The following is a 24,388-nucleotide window of genomic DNA, read 5'->3' as shown; positions in this document are numbered from 1 at the left end:
TCACACCAGTGCAGTGGTGTGATCTCAGCTCACTGCAACCTCTGCCTCCCGGATTCAAGCGATTCTTCTGCTTCAGCCTCCCGAGTAGCTGGGACTACAGGCACACCCCACCACGTCCAGCTAATTTTGGGAGGATTTTTAGTAGAAACAGGGTTTCACCATGTTGGCCAGGCTGGTCTCAAACTCCTGACCTCAGATGATCCACCTGCCTTGGCTTCCCAAAGTGCTTGCATTACAGGTGTGAGCCACTGCACCCAGCTGATTAAATTTTTAAAAACCCTTTTTGAATGTAAATAAATTTTTCAAGTAAAACAAAAAGAGATTTCACATGGTGAATATTTTTTCTAGCCACTCAGTTCTCTCTTAATTCCTTTTATGTCAACAATCATTTTACAATCTCCCCTGTTCCCCACCTATCTCAATCTAGACTTTAAATATTTTAATGTAGATACGTATCAAATCATTGAAGGCCAGATTTTAATGGTAACCATTGGGAAAACAACTCTTTCCTGACCCACAGTTAGCATGGATGAAAATGTAATACAGAGACTGTAAAGAGACCACCTCAATGAATGTGAGAGAAGGGAAATAAATAATCAATTCAGAAAATCATTTTGTTAAAAATATTTATTTAAAAAAATACAATTGCTGTCCATATCTAGTTGCACATATATCTATTAACATATATGTATACTTTTAGACTTGTAGTAAATTTGCTACAGTGCTTTTGTAAAGCCAGCTTGCATTATACAAAGCAAATTCCTCTGTCAGTTCTTACATAAAATAGATTTTTAAAAATGTATATCTTTCCTAAAAGATGCATATCACCATTATAGAATTTAACAAAATTTTTGCATAAAACCTGGGAAGTGATAGAAAAAATGATCACCTGATTGGTCAGAGCAACCCCCTTACTATGTCTGGAGATGCACTGAGTATCAACTACACGTTTTTTTTTTCAAGCAGCATATTATTATAAAGCCCTCAAAGTGCTTTCGCATCCTTTCGCTCACCTCTCTACACTCTCTATAAAGTTTCTCTGCCGCATGCAGATAGAATTCAAGACTCTAGCTACAATCATCCTAATCAATCTTAGAGCAATATCCCTTTGTTTCCCAACAGGTAAGTCAGACTGCTTAGCTACGTGATGTAGCAGCTTCCCTCCAGCTGTTTCATCAACTAACATGAATTTTAATAAATGTTAGCAGTGACCATTTTAATTGCTTTTTTAAGAAAAAGAAAAAAAAAGGTGCTTTTAATACTTTGAAGGTGCTTTTTAGGTCTCCCTAATATAAATTATGCTGAAATCAACTAAGACGAGCTATTATTAACACTTTAACAGTTATCCATTCCTCTGGGTAGGTGTGCACTTACATTATATGTAAGTATCTCTACAAAGTGTTAGATACTGGATATGAGATACAGATTTCAATAAAACAAGGGAAAAAATAAGCAATGAAGTAACTGTCTTCTCAGTTGAGCTGACAGGTTTGAAGAAAGCACTCTTGACATGTTCTTACTACCACATATCCCAAACTAAGACATACACATAAAATAACACATCTCTCCTGTGTTAACACTGATGGAGACGCACTGCAATAGTCCCATGGCAGACATATGCTTTTCTTCTGAATTACAGATTGGCTTAATGAAAATTAAGAGTTTATTATTAATCATCTTTTAATTTTTAAGTGATGTTCATACTTGATTGTTCAGAAACTGTCACTGCCACTGTGGTTAAATCACTTGGTGTATGGAATTTAAAATAATCTAACCTAGAGTTATTTCCCATTAATCAAACTCATCCCTAATTGTCTCTTAGGAAGGTCTTCTTTAAAGAAGATTGAGTAGGGCTCATGAAAAATTATCAGTTTGTTCTTCAAAATGCAAAGTTATATACCCTATTTTTTAGCCAGTTTGATTATTTGGTAAAGCAAGGGCATAATTTTAAGAAACTAATTTTAATCAAAAATTTTTACTTGCCTCAACTAAAGCTAACCAGTAGCAAAATGACTGGACTAAATTTCATATTTAATCTTCCCTGCCCACAAAGATAAATGAAACTGCTCAAAGGCAAAAATAAAGAAATGTAATTGTGATTAGAAAAGATCCAGGGCCAAAACAAATAAATAGGCCTCAAGGAATAAAAAATTAATTGTATTCATTTCTTTTCTATCTTTACATATACGCATCTGTTAATTTCACTAACACTGAACAGGGAAGTTCATAAAAATGCTACTCTACCACTTAAACAATTAATGTAAGCAATGAATGTACATACAAAGGCCACTGGTTAATACTGCCCCAAGAAACAAAACAATGAAATGTCAGGATTGTGTCCCCTACACAATAGACAATAAGCAACAATGACCAAACAGAAAAGAAACTTAAAATTGGATACTTTACAAATTTAAGTGTAATCTATCAATTGCAAATTATTTTTAAAAATCGTAAATTTCTACAAAGCACAATATTAAAAGCTTGCAAATTATTTTAAAATATCCTAGCCAAGAGGGCATATCTTACAGAGCCTAGAAGAATGGCTCATTAGGTAACCCATTTATCCCTTCTACAAACACCCTATAAATTCCAGAAAACACAAACAAGAAATCAACCTTACTTCCCTGACCCTCAATATCCTTAAGTTGAAATTAAACAAACAAAATCATTAAGTGCTTCCAGTTATTAAAAATGAAACAGTGCTAATATTGGTGTCCAAGAAAGTGCCAAGTGATTAACACCAATATATGGCATTCCCACCCCTGAACTTTAGGCATTCTTGAATGATTCCATTGGCTAGAACTCTGGGCCAGCCACAGGAAACCCCTACACCTCCTCCCAACCCCATCCAGAAGATCCCAGGCCTATGTGAGCATGACTCACAATCCTTGGAAGGGAAAACAACCAGAAGGAGCCTTTATGAGATGGGAAACAAGGCAAAGTTGAGAAGATCATTCAGCCCAAGACACTCCACTCTGAGGTTTTGGCTAATACTAATGACATACAGTTTAAAAGGATAAATTAGGCCACAATGCCAGCATTCCTCCACTACTGTATTCAATCCATGGTCGAATCTCTGTACTTTAGAAATACTGCTTCCAGTATAAACCTCCTCTTTGAGAAATTTACACACAAACTAATAAAGATTTTACACAAAAGCAAACATAAATGTAGAAATTTTAAGAAAGGACATCCTTATTTGCTCAATAATACATGAACCTAAGAGAACAGTTTACTATGACTTTGTTTAGAGTATGTCACATGTAAGCAGTGTATTTCTAAAATGTTGGTGAGCAATTCGTCTTTAAGGCCTACTGAAATGTGCAAAGCATTAATCTTTTAAAAAGTGGCAACTGCAAAGTGCAGCAAATTTTTTTAAGTTTTAGTATAAAATAGACTAGGAGCCATCAATGTATGTTCCCTGTGAAAACAGATTTACACACACACACACACACAATCAGTCAATACATCAGTATATACGCATACACATACATTTACTAGGACAATAAATCAGAATGACTTGGAAAGAAATGGTCTAGTCTCCCAATTAAATATTTCAAAGTAAAGTTTTCAGCCTCATAAAACTTCCTGATGTGGACTATACTCAAATGATTAGCACTCAAGAGATTAACTATGTTTGATTGTATCCCTCATGAATTTTCTTGTTAAAAGTTTCCTTTAAAATTATGTCAACAACAGCATGAATTTCCTGTTTTCTGTAGAAAGCTTAGAGCCAGTATTTCCCCTCTCATACAAACCACTCTGGATTTTCATATTTCACAATGAGTAAGTGTGGATGGCAGCACCTTAGAAATTGCTGTTTTCTGGCAGGCTATCAATCTATCACAATTTTTTTCAGAGAAGTGACCTGAAGAAACTGACAGCTTCAAATGAAACAATTATAGTACCATTAACGATTCACCTTTCAGATTTGCTCGGCTTACAGGTCAAAACATGATTCGTATAGTAACAGGTTCCACCAAGTACAAGAAATAAAATCAAACCACCTTCTTTTCTTAATACACGACCAACCACAAGAATTCTAGATCCTAAGATTAAAACTTCAACTTCAGTAAGCAGAGTTCTGATGACATAAGAGGAATAACAGGACACTTTGTTTCAGGCAATGCCAGCAACATTAAAACAATAACAAAACATTTGTTGATCCCAAACCAAGAATATAATTCTATTTTCCACAGAACCCAGTCTCTGGTCAGAGTACCTGCTGAAGAAAGACAATTATGGCTGACCTCCACACTTCACTTACACTACTATGGACTGAACAATTAACTTCTCAATACTATTTTAGAAATAATGTATTCTATCATAGCTTCAGATGACACACTACATCATGAGTAGTCTTTTTAACTTTCCTATTGGTTTGGTAATTCATTTAGAGCCCCAGATTTCTGCACAGAGACCTGCATTGGTCTCCAAACTTGTTTTCACACCTAAGAATGGCACCTAAGCACGATTCTAGACTCCTGGCACGGGTAAATAAAACATATACAGTCAATGAGGTTAAAAACACAACAGACCTATAAAGAAAAGTATTCCTTTAGTTGCTGAAATATCAGATTTTAAAAATCAAAAACTTATTAATGCAGCAAGAAAATGTAACTTGTTATATATTTTAACATAAAGCAACTTGAAATAATTCTAAATTTGTTGGTAAAATATAACATAAGTCCCAAAGAAGTCTGTGAGCAGACTAGTAAAATAAAAATAGAGTCATACCTAACATGAAGATAAGAGACAACAGGCTGACGAAAGTAATAGGAATAAAGCTGTGGAAAACATGTGGTAATGGATTATTATTTGGGAATTTATCAAAAAGAATTAATGTGAAATTTCAAAAGTTGACAATAAGCTCTCCTGAAAAACTCCAAATCTCTAGGATTTCTCCATATATCATAAGAGGAGCATCATATATGTTTGGAGATTAGAATGAGAATATCCTGAGTCAGCAGTCTTTAGGAAAAGCGTGTGCTTCTGGAGGGTGCACAAGACAACCAACTGGGGTGTGGGAAGAAAATTCTATAACTGCTATTCAAGAATTACTTTTTATGCCATCCTTCATTTCAATTTTTGTGTATTTTTTTTATAACACACATATTACTTTGGTATAGCGGTATATAATTTAACATATACCCATATGAATTTTTAATAGGGAAAGTTTTTATGTTCAATAACTCATACTGATCAATTTGTGTGTTCAAAAAGGCTGGACACTCCTTTTCTGAACCACTGCTTCAGAGGTATTGAGAAGTGGTACTGAGTGGCTCTAAATGTGCTTACATTCGCCAAAAACATAAAGGGACACCTTTAAGAACTTGAGAATCATAGTAGAAAGTCAGATCAGGATGAAACAATGTTGTCAGACTGGACGTCGCACAATGCAGGGGTGAATGGAACTGAAGTGATATTATCAACAGGCTGGAGTTACAGCTCCAGAATTCCAAACCTCTGATTTACTTAAGTCAGTCTTGACTTTTAAAATCTGTAATATAGTATGTAAATCTTCAAGGAATTTTCCAGTTAAAAAAAATCCAGTACCCTAATAGAGGCTCATAGGTTTACTGTCCCTATCAAAATTTCAACTGTCAAAATGTGGGAAAAAATTAACTCATATTTTAACTCTAAGAAGCTTACGGTTGACCTTTTAAGGGCCTCTAATTCTTTTTTTTCCTTACAGTAGTCCTCAAAATCCAGATTCTTTGTGCATAAATTTTTTTAAAAATCAACGGAAATTTCCACCTTTGTTCAAACACATAAAGTATGCCATGAGCAATGTAACGTCACAAACGTACTGTGACAAACCATTAATAAAGAAGGATTACTAAGCCAGGTGGTGGTGCACGCCTGTAGCCCAGCTATGCAGGAGGCTGAGGCAGGAGGATCACTTGAGCCCGGGAGTTTGAGTCCACCCTGGGTAACGCACCAACCTGCTCCCCTTCCGTAACTTAGGCTACTGCTGCCCAACAGCATTCATCCTGGCAAAGTGACTAGGGATGGATACGAGCTACAGCTACCAATTACAAGTCTCTCCAGTGAAAACTGATCTGAAGTGGTACATCACCTTTCACACTAAGAATTCTCCGGATATTCAACAGAATATGAAGCTGAGACTTTCCCAGGAAGGAGGTAGTCTATAAACAGAACTGTCTGCCTCATACACCTGCAGTAAAGTTGTAAACTTTGACTTAAAAAAGGATACACACACACACTTCTCCAAATTAGTTGATCTCAAAGAGATAGCAGATCACCAATCTGTGACAGCCTCACACCTCTGAGAAGCTATAGGTTTATGCAAAAAGGACTCACTAAAATGGTTTACTAGGAAGTTGCTTCAACTGAGTTTCAATGGTGCCCTTGGTTCCAAGGTACCTCTGTGCTGAGACAGTTAATTATTAAAAATACCGTCTGTGAAAACAAATCAATGGCTTTTCTCCTTTAATTCAAAAAGATAAAATACCTTTGTGTTTTCAAAATTTAACACATCTAGTTAAATCAACCATCTATATCTACTTATTTAATGTACAAAATGTTAACCTAATTAAAATTATTCCAAAGTGCTGCTGAGAGGTCCAATTTCAAACAGGCATGCAAACTAAATAATTTAATATGGAAAAAAAGTCCAATATGTCTGTTCCCCATCACTATTAAACAATACCTTTCAACACTACTATTGCACATCTCAGGAACAGAACCTTCAACTGATAACCACAAATGAACCAGTAACAAGTCTCCCACACTACAGATATAAAGGCAGCTCACTGAATATGTTCCCTCTACTACTACTAAGTTAGCTAGCATAGATGTCTTCTTATACAAGAGCTTCTCTACACTGTATATAAGCACATTTACAGTAAATACCATGCATCTGAAGATGCTAGTTTCTAACAGTGTCAGTCTGAGCCTTCAAGTTCTTACTTCTTCATTTAGTTCACGTGATTCTACAGGGTTAGAAGACGAGTTTAACCGGTGGGAGAGATTGGTGGGGGAGGGTAGTAGTGGTGGTGAGTGGTGACAACATATAATTTAATCCTGGACTTTAGTGCCAAATTTTTCAAAAGACTCCACTGTGATACTGATATCAATTCAGTCTGGGGAACCAACAAATCTGTACCTGGCATTGATTACCATATAGTAATATTTTAAAAATTTGGTAATGTAGAGAAGAAGGCCTACATTTTTTACTACTAATATGAACAATCCAATCCCTACGTATAAGCATTCCCAAATGAACTCTGCTCTTCCCCATTAAAAAAAAAAAAAAAGTTGAAAGAAATAAGCACATCTGAGCCAGGCGCCGTGGCTCATGCCTGTAATCCCAGCACTTTGGGAGGCTGAGGTGGGCGGATCACAAGGTCAAGAGATCAAGACCATCCTGGCCAACATGGTGAAACCCCGTCTCTACTAAAAATACAAAAATTAGCCAGGTGTAGTGGCGCATGCCTGTAGTCCCAGCTACTCAGGAGGCTGAAGCAGGAGAATTGCTTGAACCCGGGAGGCGGAGCTTACAGTGAGCCGAGATTGCACCACTGCACTCCACCCTGGGTGACAGAGCAAGACTCCGTCTCAAAAAAAAAAAAAAAAAAGGAAATAAGCACATCTTCGCTTCTCACTGGGGAGGCTTCACTTTGAATTCTACCTTCCTAATTGCATCTTTAAAACTATCATAACCTCTAACAACCTTAAACATAAAGGAAAGGTGATAAATATGTAGTAGAAATGAGGTAAAATGAACAGGAAAAAGACAGGGTCCTTCACTTGGTTATCTTCTAATTGAGAAAACCACTACATGATGTTTCAAGTTATTTGATCAAATATTTTACTCAGAGATGTTTCAAATATTCAAAATCCAAGTTCATCCTCCTAAAAGTGATCATTTCCCATGCTGTATTCCATGGGCATATAATCATACCACCCAGAGGGCAAATAGCATTTCTGTGCTAGATGTGAGGTCCCATATTCTTACTAGGTGTTCCAAAAACTGTCTTAAACCCCAGGTCTAAAAATCTTTCTATAGTGAAATAGACTAGCTCCATGCTCTGTTGACAGGTTCAGACAGGATCATACATATGGCTAAGAGACCCACGCTGAATAAAGGTAAACAAGATGCCTTTTCATGGAGTTGCTTACACGTTATAGTTCACACAAAACAATCTCCCCAGTATGACTGCTCCAATCTTTGTATGAATAGAACGATTCTTCTTCCACTGCTTAGGAACAGCTCACTTTAAGCCATTCAACAGAGCACACTTAGTCCTAAAGATGCCAATTCATTTCACAAATATTTCTTTAAATAATAGATTCTAAGCATAATTTTTCCTGGCCAAAGGGTCCCAATAGCCAGAAGGAGTAACTTTGTTCTTAATTGCTCTTGCAAAGCACAGCCACTAAACCCCACCAAAAATTTCTTCAGCACAAAGCTCAAAATATTTTGAAAGGAGAAAAGGAAAGGAGGGAAGGAAAGAAAGAAAAAGAAAAGGAAAAGACAGAAGGAGGTAGAGTTTAGACTCCAATTAAGGCATTTTTATACATATAGTCCAACTTGAGTCCTACTCAAAGAGAATCCTAAAAAGATGTTTTCAATGGGGAATGGCAAAAATCACAATAGTCTATTATCAGCATTGTAGAACTATCAATTGCTCACTTCAAATGCAATCACGTTGAATGTCTGTTTCTTTGTTCCTCGGTTCTCTCATTCCACAAGTGCATAGGTTATGTCTTCTGTAGGTCTGGGGAAAATGGGCCAGGGGTGGAAGGTCCATCCAGCCCAGACAGAGTGAATGGCCCATGACTGTTCAGTACAGAAGGAAACTGAGAAAGAAAACAAAACATGTTATCATCCTATTACTCAACCCCAACTTTTACTTTCTGTCCTACTCTATCACCTGAGGCAAAACACAACAGCCTTCTGTAATGGCTCACAGGAAAAAGGCAGTGGCTGTTTATCATGAAAGAATATGATGTCCTAACAAAAACTACAAACAAAAATCTTTTGTCCTAACATATTAAATATTAACATTCTCCAACTTACCTCAATGGAGTAGAAACAAAGAACAACCTGTACCTTCCTTCATATCCTAAGGTACACAGATTTACAATTAACCTCAAATGAAGGTTTCAGAAAGTTCAAGTAAATGACAATATGCACTACGGAGTGTAATTCAATTATGGAGCAAACCATAAACCAAGAGAGATCCAGAAAGGTACAAATAGTTAGAGGGCACTCATCCTAGAAAAGGGTTCCCCATCAAGTATTCTGAGGCCAGCTCTACAGGGAGATTCCAGGCTGAAGCTACAGGAGCACTATGACTTTGCTTAAGGTCTCAGCTGACTCTATAACTCAATTATCTGCTCATGAGTGGCAATGAAAAAAATATGAAAAATTCTCAACTTTTTTTTCTATTCAATAATTTTAAATGTTGGCAAAAAAAAAAGTAGAAAGATTTTTAATTTTCTTCTTTTTCCCTACCATTTCATTTCTAAAAGGATGAGAAGTTAAATTACAAAATATAAGAAAATCAGAGATAGTCAACCATGAATAAGTAAATGAATTGACTCCAAGAAAGTCTTTAAGTTATAACATATAGGTGTTTTGGGCAAAATAATGGCTAAACCCATTAGGAATGGCAAGAACTTTCTTAACATCTTGGTGAAGAGATAATATTCATTTTTTTAAAAATGTACATATAAAATGTTGATAAATTATCAATTCTGAGTGAGGGAGAAATGGGACTGTTTGATATACCATTTTCAAGACCTTTCTCTATTTAAAAAAAAAAAATGCTTGGGCCGGGTGCAGTGGCTCATGCCTGTAATCCCAGCACTTTGGGAGGCTGAGGCGGGCGGATCACCTGAGGTCAGGAGTTTGAGACCAGCCTGATCAACATGAAGAAACCTCGTCTCTACTAAAAATACAAAATTAGCCTAGCGTGGTGGCACATGCCTATAATCCTGGCTACTCGGGAGGCTAAGGCAGGAGAACCGCTTGAACCCAGGAGGCAGAGGTTGCAGTGAGCTGAGATCGCGCCATTGCATTCCAGCCTGAACAACAAGAGCAAAACTCCGCCTCAAAAAAAAATTTTTTTAATCCTTAATTAAAAGAGGGAACCTATGTGCAGAGATCCCCCATATATGTGTATGTGTGTGTGTGTGTGTGAGAGAGAGAGCGAGAGAGAGAGAGAATGTGTGTGCGTGTGGATTTTGTTTTTTTGAGACAAGGTCTCACTGTGTCACCCAGGCCGGAGTGCAGTGGTGCCATTATAGCTCACTGCAGCCTTGATCTACTGGGCTCAAGCGGTCCTCCCACCTCAGCCTCCCAAGTAGCTCTAGGGGCCACAGGCACGTGCTACTATGCCTAACTTAATTTTTTTTATTTCTAGTACAGACAAGGTCTCCTTAGGTTGTCCAGGCTGGTCTCAAACTCCTGAGCTCAAGCAATCTTCCTGCCTCGGCCTACCAAAGTGCTGGGATTACAGGCATGAGCCACACAGTGCCTGGCCCATTTTTTTTTTTTAAATAGAGAATTTCTAGTGACAAAAACTTGGGGTAGGCTCTAAATCTCCTACAGTATTGAACAATTCTTGGTCTAACTCAAATGTATGTAATAGTAAATAATGAAAATGAAACTTTGCTATATTTATCCAAGCTGTTTTCCAGCTAGGAAATTAAATTTAGAAATTCAAAAATAAATCTAAAGAATATTCATTGGGCAGGGCACAATGGCTCATGCCTGTAATCTCAACACTTTGGGAGACCAAGGTGGGCGGATCACCTGGGGTCAAGAGTTGGAGACCAGTCTGGACAACATGGTCAAACCCTGTCTCACTAAAAACACAAAAATTAGCCAGGCGTGGTGTTGCACACCTGTAATCTTAGCTACTCCGGAGGCTGAGGCAGGAGAATCGCTTGAACCTGGGAGGTGCAGGTTGCAGTGAGCTGAGATTATGCCACTGCACTTCAGCCTGGGCGACATGGTGAGGACTCCATCTCAAAAAAATAAAAAAAGGAATATTCATTAAATACAAGTTTTATAATGATTAAACTGAATAGTGGGACCCTGCCTTTTTGCCTCTTTCTTCATTTAACATGCTCCAACTACAGAAGACAGATTTTTGTAAAATTACCTGGAAAAGTGTGTTAGCACCTTGCAGTCTGGCTGGACTTAGGGGAGCAACAGGACTGAGAGTACTCCAGAAGTGGATACTGGAGAGCAAGGGGCTTGGAGTCAGTATGATGGGTGTCTGCAATACACAAAGCAAAAATATTCACTGAATGACTTACCAGGATGTTTTATCCTTGAAATAGCACACAAATAACCCAAACCTAAATATTGCCCTATCCTCCACTCCAAATATCTCCAAGTCTGAAATTTTATCATGACAAAACTCAAAAATTATTTTTACAAACTAAGAAAGATAAAGGTGATAATAACTACTTAAAATTTTTTAAATTTTTATTTCAATAGTTTTTGGGGGTACAAGTGGTTTTTGGTTACATGGATGAGTTCTTTGGTGGTAAATTCTGAGATTCTGGTGCTCAACCTCTTTTTAAGCCAACATTTACAGAATCTTTTCCAAACAGAAAAACCAACCTGAATTCAGGTACAGAGGAATAATGGGTAACCAAGACACCAGCATGTTTGTTTTTTTTTTAATAATGAGGTCTGCAAAAAATCTATTAAAATGTTCTATGAGATGAGCAAGTTAATAAATAGCTAAAGTAACTGTACCAACTTGTTACTCAACATCACACCAGTCATTTTTCTTACGGTTCTCAGGACCTACTGTTTCCTAACTTGAGATTATCACTGTTTGTTTTATAAGACACCGAGTTTTATAAGACCGAGAGAGCGAGAGAGCGTGTGTACTTTAAGAGAAAACAGAAAAATCAAAATATTTATTTACTTGTAGAACAATAAATTTTTAAAGAAAATACTCCAAACTTTCTATTTTAGCAATCCTAATTAAGATGAGAAATGGGGTAACTTTCACATGACAGTCACACATAACCTTTCTAAGACAAACCTAAGTAACAGAAAGCAAACTTGAGTGTATAAATTCTGGATTTGCTTAAAAGGGCAAATAAATGAAAGCAATGGTGACACCATAAACAGCAAGCGAGCTACCTGTGAAAAAAATGCTGGTGTAAGAGAAGCTGTAGGGAGAGATGGGCTCAGTATTCCCAGTGGGCTTGGATCACTGCTCGTGATCACAAGGGTGGGTGCCAGTTCTAACCCTTTGGGTTTCTTGGATCTTGATGAATTATTTGCTTTGTCCTTTTCTGGCAAGACTGAATCCTGGTCTTTAGGCTCCAGTGACAAGTTCTCTGGAAGTTCCATTGGCTGAGAAGCCACTGAATCAATGTCTGTGTTGATGTCTGGGTGAGAACTCAGTGGTGGTGAAGGTGTTCTGGGAGGTTCCTGCAAAGGGGGTATGGACGAAATGGGTGGTGTGGTGGCAAAAGCAGTCATTACGTTAGAGGCAGAGGTTGGGGCTTCCAGGGAAGGCAGTTTTGGGGAAACCAATGTCTCCAAAGCTTGGATAGTTTCTTCTGAAGATGGAGAAATACTTGGGCCAGTTGAAATGGTGGCAGCAACAGGTTCAACCGGTGGCTTTTTGGAAGGTGTCGTGACAAATTTGATGACAGATGGTGTGGGCTCCTGAGGAGATTTTTTCTCTGCCAGTTTCTCGGCTGGATTCTCAGTCTTTATCAATTTGAAAAGCTTTACATTGGAGGAGTTCAAAGAGTTGAGAGTAAATGAAGAATATAAGCCAGAGTGTATGTAGTCATTGCGGCTAGAGGTCTTGGCACCAGGCTGAGGTGGTTTCTCTTTCCCTCCATTCTCCACATCTTTGGAACTGCTGCTGACTTCACTGAAGTTTAAACTTTCACAGTCACCCTCAATCCTGCCCACTGTCATTGGATCCATGTTCAAAATCTCTGGATAAGAGACAAACTTGTACACAAACTTCTGGCCATTCACTTTTTTGATGATATTCTGCAGGTTAAAAAAAAAAAAAAAGGCATTCTTATCCTTTCTTATAAACTTATATCCCATAGTTCATGAAAAAGCTGGCATCGGCCAGGCACAGTGGCTCACGCCTGTAATCCCAGCACTTTGGGAGGCCGAGGAGGGCGGATCACGAGGTCAGGAGATTGAGACCAGCCTGGCCAACATGGTGAAACCCCGTCTCCACTAAAACAGAAAAAATTTGCAGGGCGTGGTGGCGTGTGCCTGTAGTCCCAGCTACTCGGGAGGCTGAAGCAGGTGAATCCCTTGAACCCGGGAGGCGGAGGTTGCAGTGAGCCAAGATCACGCCACTGCACTCCAGCCTGGTGACAGAGCAAGACTCTGTCTAAAAAAAAGAAAAAAAGAAAAAGCTGGTAATGAGGTTCTCCATTTTAGAAGTAGACATCACTTACTTAAAACTTTCAAAATCACCTAAATTCATCTAGCCATACCAAACACAGTCCCTACTACTATGGAGAAGTTAAGGCAAGAACACTTAAATGTCTTATTAACAACTGAACTAATATGTTACATAAAAACTGAAGGATTTTAATTGCTTACCACTCTCAACCAAGTATGCACAGGTGAGAATTCCCTGAACTGCAATCTCAAACAATTCCAAAGGTATAAACCATACACATCCTGAGTAAGCAAAAAGGAATTTATTTACTTATTTTTTTGAGATGGAGTCTCACTCTGTCACCCAGGCTGGAGTGCAGTGGTGCGATCTCAGCTCGCTGCAACCTCTGCCTCCTGGGTTCAAGCAATTCTCCTGCCTCAGCCTCCCAAGTAGCTGGGATTATAGGCACACATCACCATGCCCAGCTAATTTTGTATTTTTAGTAGAGGCGGGGTTTTGCCATGTTGGCCAGGCTGGTCTTGAACTCCTGACCTCAACTGATCCACCCACCCCAGCCTCCCAAAGTACTGGGATTACAGGCGTGAGCCACCGCGCCCGGCTGCAAAAAAGGAATTTAGAACATAGTATCTGTTAAGGTTCTTACTTCCTTCAGAAATTCCAGTTTATCTCCAGACAGGAAAGCTGATAAGATCAACCACTTAATGGTGAAAGAGCCCTGCACAGTGGCTCTTGCCTGTAATCCCAGCACTCTGGGAGGCCAAGGCGGGTGGATTGCCTGAGGTCAGTTCAAGACCAGCCTCCCGTAGAGATGGTGAAACCCCATCTCTACTAAAAATACAAAAATTAGCCAGGTGTAGTGGTGCATGTCTGTAATCCCAGCTACTCAGGAGGCTGAGGCAGGAGAATCACTTGAACCTGGGAGGCAGAAGTTGCAGTGAGCTGAGATCATGCCACTGTGCTCCAGCCTGGGCAACAGAGCAAGACTCCGTCTCAAAAAAAAAAAAAACAAAGGTGAAAGAAATTAAGATCTCAGCAATTTAAGATATAAAACAAGTATATATATGTAGATATATATGTGTGTGTATATGTACATATATGACTTTTCCCCCCACAAGACAGGGTTCTCGTGGAGTGCAGTGGTGTGTGATCATGGCTCACTGCAGCCTCGACCACTTGAGCTTAAGTGATCCTCCTGCCTCAGACTCCTGGGCACTGGGACTACAGGTGTACACCACCACGCCAGACTGTTTTTTTGTAGAGACGGGGTCTCCCTGTGTTGCCCAGTCTGGTCTCAAATTTCTGGGCTCAAGTGATCCTCCTGCTGCAGCCTCCCAAAGTGCTGGCATTACAGGCATGAGCCACTACTCCAGGCTTCACAATTTTTAAAGTAAATTGTGACACACATGAGAATATTTACTTATCCTCATGAATCTCAAATTGCCTTTGTCATATTCCAATTCTGTACATACTTTTTCTTTTAAAGACAACTGTAATTAGGAATAAAATATGTGTAATGGGAGTAAGTTAATAAATAAAATCTGGGGCAGCTGGCTGTGGTGGCTCACGCCTGTAATCCCAGCACTTTCGGAGGCCAAGGCAGGTGGATCACCTCAAGTCAGGAGTTCAAGACCAACTTGGCCAACATGGTGAAACCCCACCTCTACTAAAAAAATAAATAAATAATAAAAAATTAGCCAGGCGTGGTGGTGTCCACCTGTAATCCCAGCTACTTGGGAGGCTGAGACAGGAGAATAGCTTGAACCCTGGAGGCAGAGGTTGCAGTAAGCCAAGATCGCACCACTGCACTCCAGCCTGGGTGAAAGAGTAAGACTCTGTCTCAAAAAAAAAAAAAAAGAAGATTTGGTAGAGATACAGCCGGAACGTTTATACCTTGTATCCTAATTTCAAACTGCTGAAGCTACAAAATACATTGGATTAAAATAAACTAGGACATTGGTATCTATAACCTCAACAGAAAAGAAGGAATTTTTTTTTTTTTTTTTTTTTTTTTGAGATGGAGTCTCACTGTCACCCAGGCTGGAGTGCAATGGCACAATCTTGGCTCACTACAACCTCCAGCCTCCTGGGTTCAAACGATTCTCCTGCCTCAGCCTCCTGAGTAGCTGGGATTACAGGTGCCTGCCACCACGCCCAGCTAACTTTTTTGTGTTTTTGGTAGAGACAGGGTTTCACCATGTCGGTCAGGCTGGTCTTGAACTCCTGACCTCAGGTAATCCACCCTCCTTGGCCTCCCAAAGTGCTGGGATTACAGGCATGAGCCACTGCACCCAGCCAAGAAGGAATCGTTCTTGTCTTGAGGTTCTCTGTATAGTATAAGATCAGGATGTGTACTACCTTTACATAATAGTATCTGAGGGCTCGGCTGAGTTTGTCATAATTCATGTTAGGCTTGTTCTTGCGAATCCCCCAGAGACGAGCCACCTCTTCTGCCTGCAAAAGCTTAAACTGCCCATCATTAGAGGTCCAACAGATCATGTGCTTGTTCTGAGGCTTCTGCAGGAGCTGAAGAAGGAACTGCCACAGGGTGATAGCACTGTCCATAGCAATGAGCTGAAAGAATATAGATAAGATATGTGATAATATTAACAGCCAACACCTATTTAACACTGTATGTCAAGCACTGTTTTAAGTGCTCTAAATGTATTAATTCATCCCCACATTTCTATAAGGTAGATACTACTGCATCCTCATTTTACATAAGAAAAAACTGATTCATAAGAGGGTTAAGGAACTTGTACAACATCACACAAGTAAACGGTGAAGCTAAGATCTAAGCCCAGGCAATCTGGACCCAGAATCCAAACTCTTAAGGATGCCACGCTGCTTAAGAAATGTCTTAAACAAGCAACTTGCAAGGAGGATAAAGCTAGTTCCCTAAATTATAGGAAAAAACAATGATTGTCAATCACTAGTGACTGTCAATCACTGTTGTTAAATTTGAATCCTAAAATGTCATTGCTGTATTCTCTCAGGAGACCACCATTCCATCATCTGTCTCAATCAACCGGGTTTGGTTATCTGCCTGTGAGTGCATGTGTTTGTGTCTATCTCAGGGTGGCCCAGGGACTGAGGTGCAGGGAATAATCTACTTTTGCTCCAACTGGTTTCCATCACCATAAATGTCATTTACATACAAATTGGCAGCATTTTTAATTCAGCAAAGTGTTCTCTTAACTTTTCTGTCACTGTTCTGTCCACAGGGATTCCATCTGCAAAGATTCTCCTTTGATTAGCAACCTTTATGTGATTATGAAGACATGGATTGAAGAAAAATATTTTAATATCTTAAGTTTCAGGATCTCCCTGTTTAGGCCAGAGTTTCTCAATTTTGGCATTATTGGTTTTGGGGACCAGATAATTCTTTGTTGTGGGAAGCTGTCCTGTACACTGCAGTTTGTCTAATAGCATACCCGGCCTCTACCCACTAGATGCCAGTAGCACCGCCTGCCCCATTGAGACCATCAAAAATATCTCCAGACATTGCCAAATATTCCCCCAGCGGTCAAAGTCATCCCGGTAGATAACCATTGGTTTAGGCAAAGGAGCAGCAAGGAATGCTCTCTCATAAAGGTATTTTCCTCACAGAATTTCAAAACACCTTTCTATTAGGAAGAATTATTTAGGGCAGAAACTCTGGCCAAATCCGTATAAGTGTGTCCTAAGAATCTTATGAATACTTCACACACACACAAAAAACCAAAAACAAAAAACCTTTCTTTCTCTGTAATGAGATCTCAGTGGGTTAGAATAGAGTTTGAAAACAAATTAAATCAATACCATTAAAACACTACAAGAACAGATCAAAACTGGACTACATCAAAATTTAAAACTGTTGTGCTGCAAATAATGCCATCAAGTGAGAAGACAATCCCCCAATGGGAGAATATTTTCAAACCATGTATCACAAAGGGAGCCTGTATCCAAAATATATAAAAAACGCCTACAACTTAAAAAAAAAAAAAAAAAAGGCAAAGAATTTGAAAAGACATCATAGCAAAGAAGATATACAAACAGCAAATAAACACACGAAAAAATGCTCTACATCGGCTGAATCTGCCTACGTGTCGCCACTATCACTGCCACCCCCATCCCAGCTCCCCCAGGTTCCCTCAGCCCAGCCTAGTTCAGCCCGGTTCCCAGGAGGATGAAGTTCGTGTACAAAGAAGAGCATCCATTCAAGAAACGCACAGCTCCAAGAGCGAGAAGACTGGAAAGAAACACCCGGACCGGGTGCCGGTGATAGTAGAAAAGGCTCCCAAAGCTTGGATAAGAGACCCGGACCAAAAGAAATACCTGGTGCCTTCTGATCTCACAGTTGGTCAGTTCTGCTTCTTCTTTTTTTTTTTTTTTTTTTGAGATGGAGTCCCACTGTCACCCAGGCTGGAGTGCAGTGGCGCAATCTCGGCTCACTGCAACCTCCACCTCCTGGGTTCGAGCGATTCTCGTCTCAGCCTCCCGAGTAGCTGGGATTACAGGCGCATGCCACCACGCCCAGCTAATTTTTGTATTTTTAGTAGAGGTGGGGTTTCACCATGTTGGTCAGGCTGGTCTTGAACTCCTGACCTCATGATCCGCCTGCCTCGGCCTCCCAAAGTGCTGGGGATTACAGGCATAAGCCACCGTGCCCAGCCCAGTTCTACTTCTTGATCCGGAAGCAAATTCATCTCCGAGCTGAGGATGCCTTGTTTTTCTTTGTCAACAATGTCATTCCGCCCACCAGTGCCACAATGGGTCAGCTCTACCAGGAACACCATGAAGACTTCTTTCTCTACATTGCCTACAGTGACCAAAGTGTCTACGGTCTGTGATGCTGCTGCCCCTGAGCTGGAAGGGGGTCTCATTCTACAGAGAGGTGGCCTCCCTTTCTTGACCTCCTCCTCCAAGCTCAAACGCCACCTCCCTTATTCAGGACCGGCATCTTCTTAATGTTTGAGGCTTTCTCTCCAGCCTCTCTTAGGAGGGGTAATGGTGGAGTTGGCATCTCGTACCTCTCCTTTCTCCTTTCTTCCCCTTTCTCTGCCCACCTTTCCCATTCTGCTTTAGACTTCTTGATTGTCAGTCTCTGTCACATCCAGTGATTGTTTCAGTTTCTGTTCCCTTTCTGACTGCCCAAGGGGCTCAGAACCCCAGCAATCCCTTCCTTTTACTACCTTCTTTTTGGAGGGTAGTTGGAAGGGACTGAAATTGCAGGGGGAAGGTAGGAGGCACATCAATAAAGAAGAAACCACCGAAAATAAAAATGCTCTACATAATTAGTTATTAGGGAACTAAAAATCAAAACCACCTAAGAAACCACTTCATGCCTACTTGGAAGGCTATAATCAAGAAGACAGACAATAACAAATATTGGCAAGGATGTAGAGAAATTGAAGCCCTTGTACATTGCTGGTGAGAATGTAAAATGGTGTAGCCACTTTGGACAAGTTTAACACATGACTCAACAATTCTACTCCTAGGTATATACCCAAAAGAAATGAAAACATACGTCCATACAAAAACTTACACAGGACTGTTCATAGCAGAATTATTCATAACATCTAAAAAGTAGAAACAAACTAAATGTCCGTCAACTGATGAATGGATAAATAATATGTGGCACATTCATAATGGGGTATCATCCAGCCACAGAAAGGAATGAGGTACAAACACACACACAAGGACAAACCTTGAAAACATTATGCAAGTGACTAATAGAATCCAGTCCACAAAAGAGCACATACTGTATGTTTCTACTTATATGAAATGTCCAGAATAGGAAAATCCATAGACACAGAAAATAGATTACTAATTATTTAGGACTGGGGGCTAAAATGGCGGGAAGAGAAGTGGGGAATGATAGAAAATGGGTACAGGGTTTCTTTTGTGGGTGATGAAAATATTATAAACTTAGGCCGGGCGCGGTGGCTCATGCCTGTAATCCCAGCACTTTGGGAGGCTGAGGCAGGCGGATCACAAGGTCAGGAGATCGAGACCATCCTGGCTAACACAGTGAAACCCCGTCTCCACTAAAAATATAAAAAATTAGCCGGGTGTGGTGGTGGGCGCCTGTAGTCCCAGCTACTCAGGAGGCTGAGGGAGGAGAATGGCGTGAACCTGGGAGGCAGAGCTTGCAGTGAGCTGAGATTGCACCACTGCACTCCATCCTGGGTGACAGTGAGACTCCACCTCAAAAAAAAAAAAAAAAAAAAAGAAAATATTATAAACTTAGATTGTGTTGATGCTTGCACAAAACCCACAGCATATTATACCTAAGGAGGTGAATTTTATGGTATGTGAATTATATCTCAATAAAGATTTTTAAAACAAACTTAACACAACAAACATTACAAAAGTTAGGACTGGGAAGACTAATTATAACAACATTTAATTCACAGAAGATGGGATCCTAAGGGTCAACTATGCCTACTTCCAAAAAGGGCAGAGATAAGAAACTGTAGTGGAAAATAGTTGGGTTTCTATAACTTTTCTAAAACACTCAAAATGTCCTCCAGTAATCCTCACGATTATCACTTTGAAGCTGGTTGTACAGAGACAGTCATCTAAAAGTAACGATGGGAAAATAATAAAGGATAGAAAGTGAGAGATGCTGCCCACAGTCAGAATTCACGGAAAAGCTGAGGCCATGAGTCCCAAGTCTCTTTCATCACAGTCATGTACTCCGTCCATTAGGGAAACCACTTTCCCAATGAATAAAAGCACTCATATCACTAATTGATTGTAAAAAATCATTACATATTAGATACCGATAATAATCCACAAATAGGAACTGCTACCTTAATGCCAAATAACCATCCCCATAGCCTCACTTAAGCGGGGCGAAAATAGCAGTTTTATACTATAGCCATTAAGTATGGTGGACGCAGGCAGGGGTTCCCTGTTATGTCTCTTGAGTTTACCTGACAGGCCTTTCTTCTGATGATGCCTAATGATGGCAAGTTACCGTTCTACTACAGTTTTCCCACTTAAACAATTATTTCTAATCTAATCCTGTTAAAACTACTCTCTAGTAAATGTTATCTTAAGCCAAGAACTCAATTTCCACATTTCCAGACATCACCTTCATATAAGACTGCTTATAGGGGTGGAGTATGAATCCATTTGTGAGATGATGAAGGAAAGACAGAGAATGGGAGTCTCTAGCCTACACAAATGTGGTGCCTATTATTCCATTTGTTTTTGAAAAAATTCCAACACCCGGATCCTAGAGTCTTAATACCTATTATGTAGATAACATTTGAGCCCTACAAGTTAAAGCCTCAGCTATACATCTAAAAAGACAAAAACAACAAATTAACGTCTCCATAACGAGCACCCAAGGAGATTCCTCAAAATAACAGGTGTTCCCCAGATGGTACAGGTTTAACTTGCACCTTCCCTGTTGGTTATCAGTGGAGCAGCATGTATTTAGTCAAACACTGGTGAGCTGTTGGTTGCTTTAAGGTAGAACCGAGCTGTTGTGGAAAATGCTGATGCTTATTTAGCATCTACAGTGTGTCTACGATAGAAGGTTGTGGACAGCAAAAAAAAAAACGGCTTTGGCCGGGTGCAGTGGCTCACGCCTATAATCCCAACACTTTGGGAGGCCGAGGCAAGCAGATCACGAGGTCAGGAGATGGAGACCATCCTGGCTAACAAGGTGAAACCCCGTGTCTATTAAAAATACAAAAAATTAGCCAGGCGTGGTGGCAGGTGCCTGTAGTCCCACCTACTCTGCAGGCTGAGGCAGAATGGCGTGAACCTGGGAGGCGGAGCTTGCAGTGAGCCGAGATCGTGCCACTGCACTCCAGCCTGGGCAACAAAGCGAGACTACGTCTCAAAAAATAAAAAAGAAAAGAAAAAATGGCTTTGAGGTTTTAGACTGAAGTATCAGAAATGAATTTTGAGAAAAAGATATAAAGTGGACACTTTCAGTGGGTACTTTAAAGGAATATTTTATTAATTCAATTATGATATTGTTATTCTTTTGATTGAAAAGCAGCCAACGTCTTCGTATACAGTTAAGTCAAAACTCTTCATTTTAGTTTCAAAAAGTGTGGTATTAACAATGATCTTCAATGATTTCATCAGATATAAAAGAAAGCTGGCCGGGCACAATGGCATACGCCTATCATCCCGGCATTTTGGGAGGCCAAGGAGGGCAGATCACTTGAGGTCAGGGGTTCTAGACCAGCCTGGCCAACATGGTGAAACCCCGTTTCTACTAAAAATACAAAAATTACCTGGGCGTGGTGGTGGACACCTGTAATCCCAGCTACTAGGGAGGCTGAGGCAGAAGGATCATTTGAACCTGGGAGGCGGAAGTCACAGTGAGCTGAAATCACACCACTGCACTCTAGCCTGGGCGACACAGCAAGACCCTGTCTCAATAAATAAATAAGTAAATAAATAAATAAAAGCTAAAGAAAAAAATCCCCTAAGACAGTTATTAAAAATTATGTGGTTGCTTCATGCCTGTAATCCCAGCACTTTGGGAGACCAAGGGGGGAGCTTGAGCTCAGGAGTTCGCGACCGGCCTAGGCAACATGTTGAAACCCTGTCTTTACCAAAAATACAAAAAATTAGCCGGGTATGGTGGTGCGTGACTACTCGGGAGGCTGAGATGGGAGAATGGCTGGGAGATGGAGGTTGCAGTGAGCAGAGACCACATCACTGCACTCTAGCCTGGGCAACAGAGTGAGACCTTGTCTAAAACAAAAACAAAAACACAACAAAACCAAACAAAACCTTTTATTTTTGTTACCTATCAAAAAAAAAAAAAAAAAGAGGTTAGTTACTTGACTTTCCTTCTCACAAGAATCCCGAGTTTTCCACAACTGCAATTTTTAAAGTTTAAAGTTATAACAAAGGAAGAAAACACTTAACTGGTCCAAATGAAGGTATCTGATTTTTGAGGGGGTAAAGGCTGAAAACATAATTGATTATATTTTAACACTTCAAAGATAGACCAATCCCTGTGCTAAATTGAAAGGGAGCATGTTGAAGTAATGTATTAAGGAAAGGAAGTCTCTATTAAATAAAACCTTTTCCACCCTAAACATGTTTATAATACACACAGTCCAGTTGCTGTGGTGACCCATAGCCCAACTATTTTTCAGAGACAGTAGCTAAGACCCAAAAAAATACAGTCTCCAAATTTTCTTCAGCCTGCTACTTAAAACAAAACCAAGTTATGAATGTATCAAGCCTAGTTTCGAATCAAAATACTCACCGTTGTCAAAAAGTAACCAAAAGTAACCAGACGTTTGTAACTACACAGGCTCCTAAAAAATATTCTTTGTATAGGATCCTGCACAGTTCTTACAATATTCTTACAATAAAACCTGAAGACACTACTTCACTAGGAATGAACATATTCCACTTATGCAGTTTTAATGTTCAAGTAAAATCAAAGAGAAGAGTGTTCCTGAAGGGAAAATATTGAATCATACTACATTTTAATGAAAACACCGCTGCCAAGCCTAAATATTGAAGCACCAAGTTTTCCAAGCCAGGGGGTGTAGGGGGTGGGAAAAGAAGACAGAGGATCTGATCTATCAACCAAAGAGATGGGCAAACCATTCTGATGAGGCATAAAACTCCAGAATCTTTATTTAAATTCCCCAAATTTCAAATAGCAATAGCTGGAGAAAAAGTGAAGTGTGTACTTTTGACTACTTCAGTTAACAACATCCCTATTTCCTTCCAAGGCCAGTTACTATCCCGCCCCGAAAGATGTTTCCAATTGATCTCAGGAATGAAGTTACCAGCCTCGATGCAGCTGTGCACAAGGCGGAAAGTAAAGAGGGGCGGGGGGCCGCTGGAGCGAAATAGAAAAAGAAATGAAACTCGACACCGGATGACTAGCGAGCTAAGAGAGAGGAAGAAACACGGACAGCCGCGTGTGCCCTACAGGAGATCAAAGTCCGGGGGAAGAGGTGCAACCTCACCGGCCTTGGTAAGCACTGAATTACTGTACTTTCATTTTCCAACTTCCTGTCACTACAAAAAGTCAGAATTGCTCCCCTCCTCCCCATCCACGCCGAAAAATTCGCCGCCACCTTTTTCGCCCACGGGACTTCGCGGGACCAAGTAAGAGACGACGAGAGCTGAGCGGTGCGCTGTGGCGTCCACCTGCGCGCCGCGGTGCCCGGCGGGCCGGGGGCGGACCCAAGGGGAGCGCGCGCCCGGCCCCCGCCCCACTTCCTGTTGTGCCGCGCGCCCCTCGGCCCCCGCCCCCGCTCCCGCTCCCAGCCGGTGGGGCTGTGGCCGCGAGATCCCGAGGGGGCGCGCGGGGCTGCCCGCTCACCGACGCCGCGCGCGGGGCTCCCCCTCGGTCTCCGCCTCGAACACGATGCGCCTCTTCGCCCTCAGCCTCCTCCTCACGCTGGAAACTCGAGGACGGCGCGGCAGCCGCTGCGACCCCCGCGGCGGAGCCCTAGAAGGCGGCGGCGGCCGAGCCGAGCCCGCCGGGTGCCCGCAGCCGCCCGCATCTCCCGCCGCCGCGGCTCCTCGCGCCCCGCCCTCCCCGCCCCCGCACGCGGCAGCGGCGGCGCGGGTCTTGGGGCCGCTACACGCCGGGCGCGCGCGTTCGGGGCGTTCCTTGCAGCGGCTGGGCCCGCCAGGCGCTCCGCGGGTGCCGCCACTCTCAAACCCCCCGGCTGCCCCTGGGTCCCTCCCAGACGCCGTAGTCGCTACACGTCACTTCCGGGGGGAGGGGCCGCGACCCTGAGGGGCGTTGTGAGCCGCTTCTGCCCGTAAACCCGGTTTTGGTGTGGCCGGGGGATGCAGCTAGGGCGCCTCCTGGAGTCGTCTCGCCGTTCTCCGCCGCGTTTGGTGCAGTTGCTTCCAGTTCCCTGAGGCGCCCGTCCGGAACCCGCCAGGACCCAAGCTGCCCCCTGGGCCAGCACCTCGAACTCCTCAGGGGCGCGCCACGTTCTCCTCGGTTGGAGGGAAGAGGTGGCGCTCCCGGAGCAACCTGCTGGGGACCACTTCTGTTGGTGCTA

At 41.3% G+C, this 24,388-nt stretch overlaps 1 protein-coding gene across 2 annotated transcripts; it reads right to left on the bottom strand.

Annotated features, from left to right (window-relative positions):
* Positions 1-612: 612 nt before the first annotated feature.
* On the bottom strand, positions 613-23,831 carry ELK4 (ETS transcription factor ELK4). Of its 2 annotated transcripts, none has more exons than XM_002809560.6 (5): positions 23,692-23,831; positions 15,741-15,956; positions 12,140-13,012; positions 11,139-11,255; positions 613-8,826 (listed from the first exon to the last, which is right to left on the bottom strand). In XM_002809560.6, the coding sequence occupies exons 2-5, from the start codon at positions 15,945-15,947 to the stop codon at positions 8,728-8,730; spliced, it is 1,296 nt and encodes a 431-aa protein (XP_002809606.3). In that variant the 5' UTR covers positions 15,948-15,956; positions 23,692-23,831; the 3' UTR covers positions 613-8,727. The 2 variants fall into 2 exon arrangements, with proteins under 2 accessions (XP_002809606.3, XP_054378072.1); XM_054522097.2 differs by lacking the exon at positions 23,692-23,831 and adding an exon at positions 23,444-23,560.
* Between the last annotated feature and the right edge of the window lie 557 nt (positions 23,832-24,388).

This window comes from Pongo abelii, chromosome 1 (assembly GCF_028885655.2).
Source record: "Pongo abelii isolate AG06213 chromosome 1, NHGRI_mPonAbe1-v2.0_pri, whole genome shotgun sequence".
NCBI lineage: Eukaryota > Metazoa > Chordata > Mammalia > Primates > Hominidae > Pongo > Pongo abelii.
The sequence above is the reverse complement of the archived record's forward strand: the minus strand, read 5'-3'. Positions and strand labels throughout refer to the sequence as shown.

Bases quoted from the DNA above. Each gene is read 5' to 3' on its own strand.
- ELK4 (XM_002809560.6), bottom strand. From the start codon at position 15,947: ATGGACAGTGCTATCACCCTGTGGCAGTTCCTTCTTCAGCTCCTGCAG. The intron at 13,013-15,740 runs GTAGTACACATC...TTTAACCTGCAG, and splicing joins TCAGATACTATTATGTAAAG to AATATCATCAAAAAAGTGAA. The intron at 11,256-12,139 runs GTAGCTCGCTTG...TGTGTATTGCAG, and splicing joins CACCAGCATTTTTTTCACAG to ACACCCATCATACTGACTCC.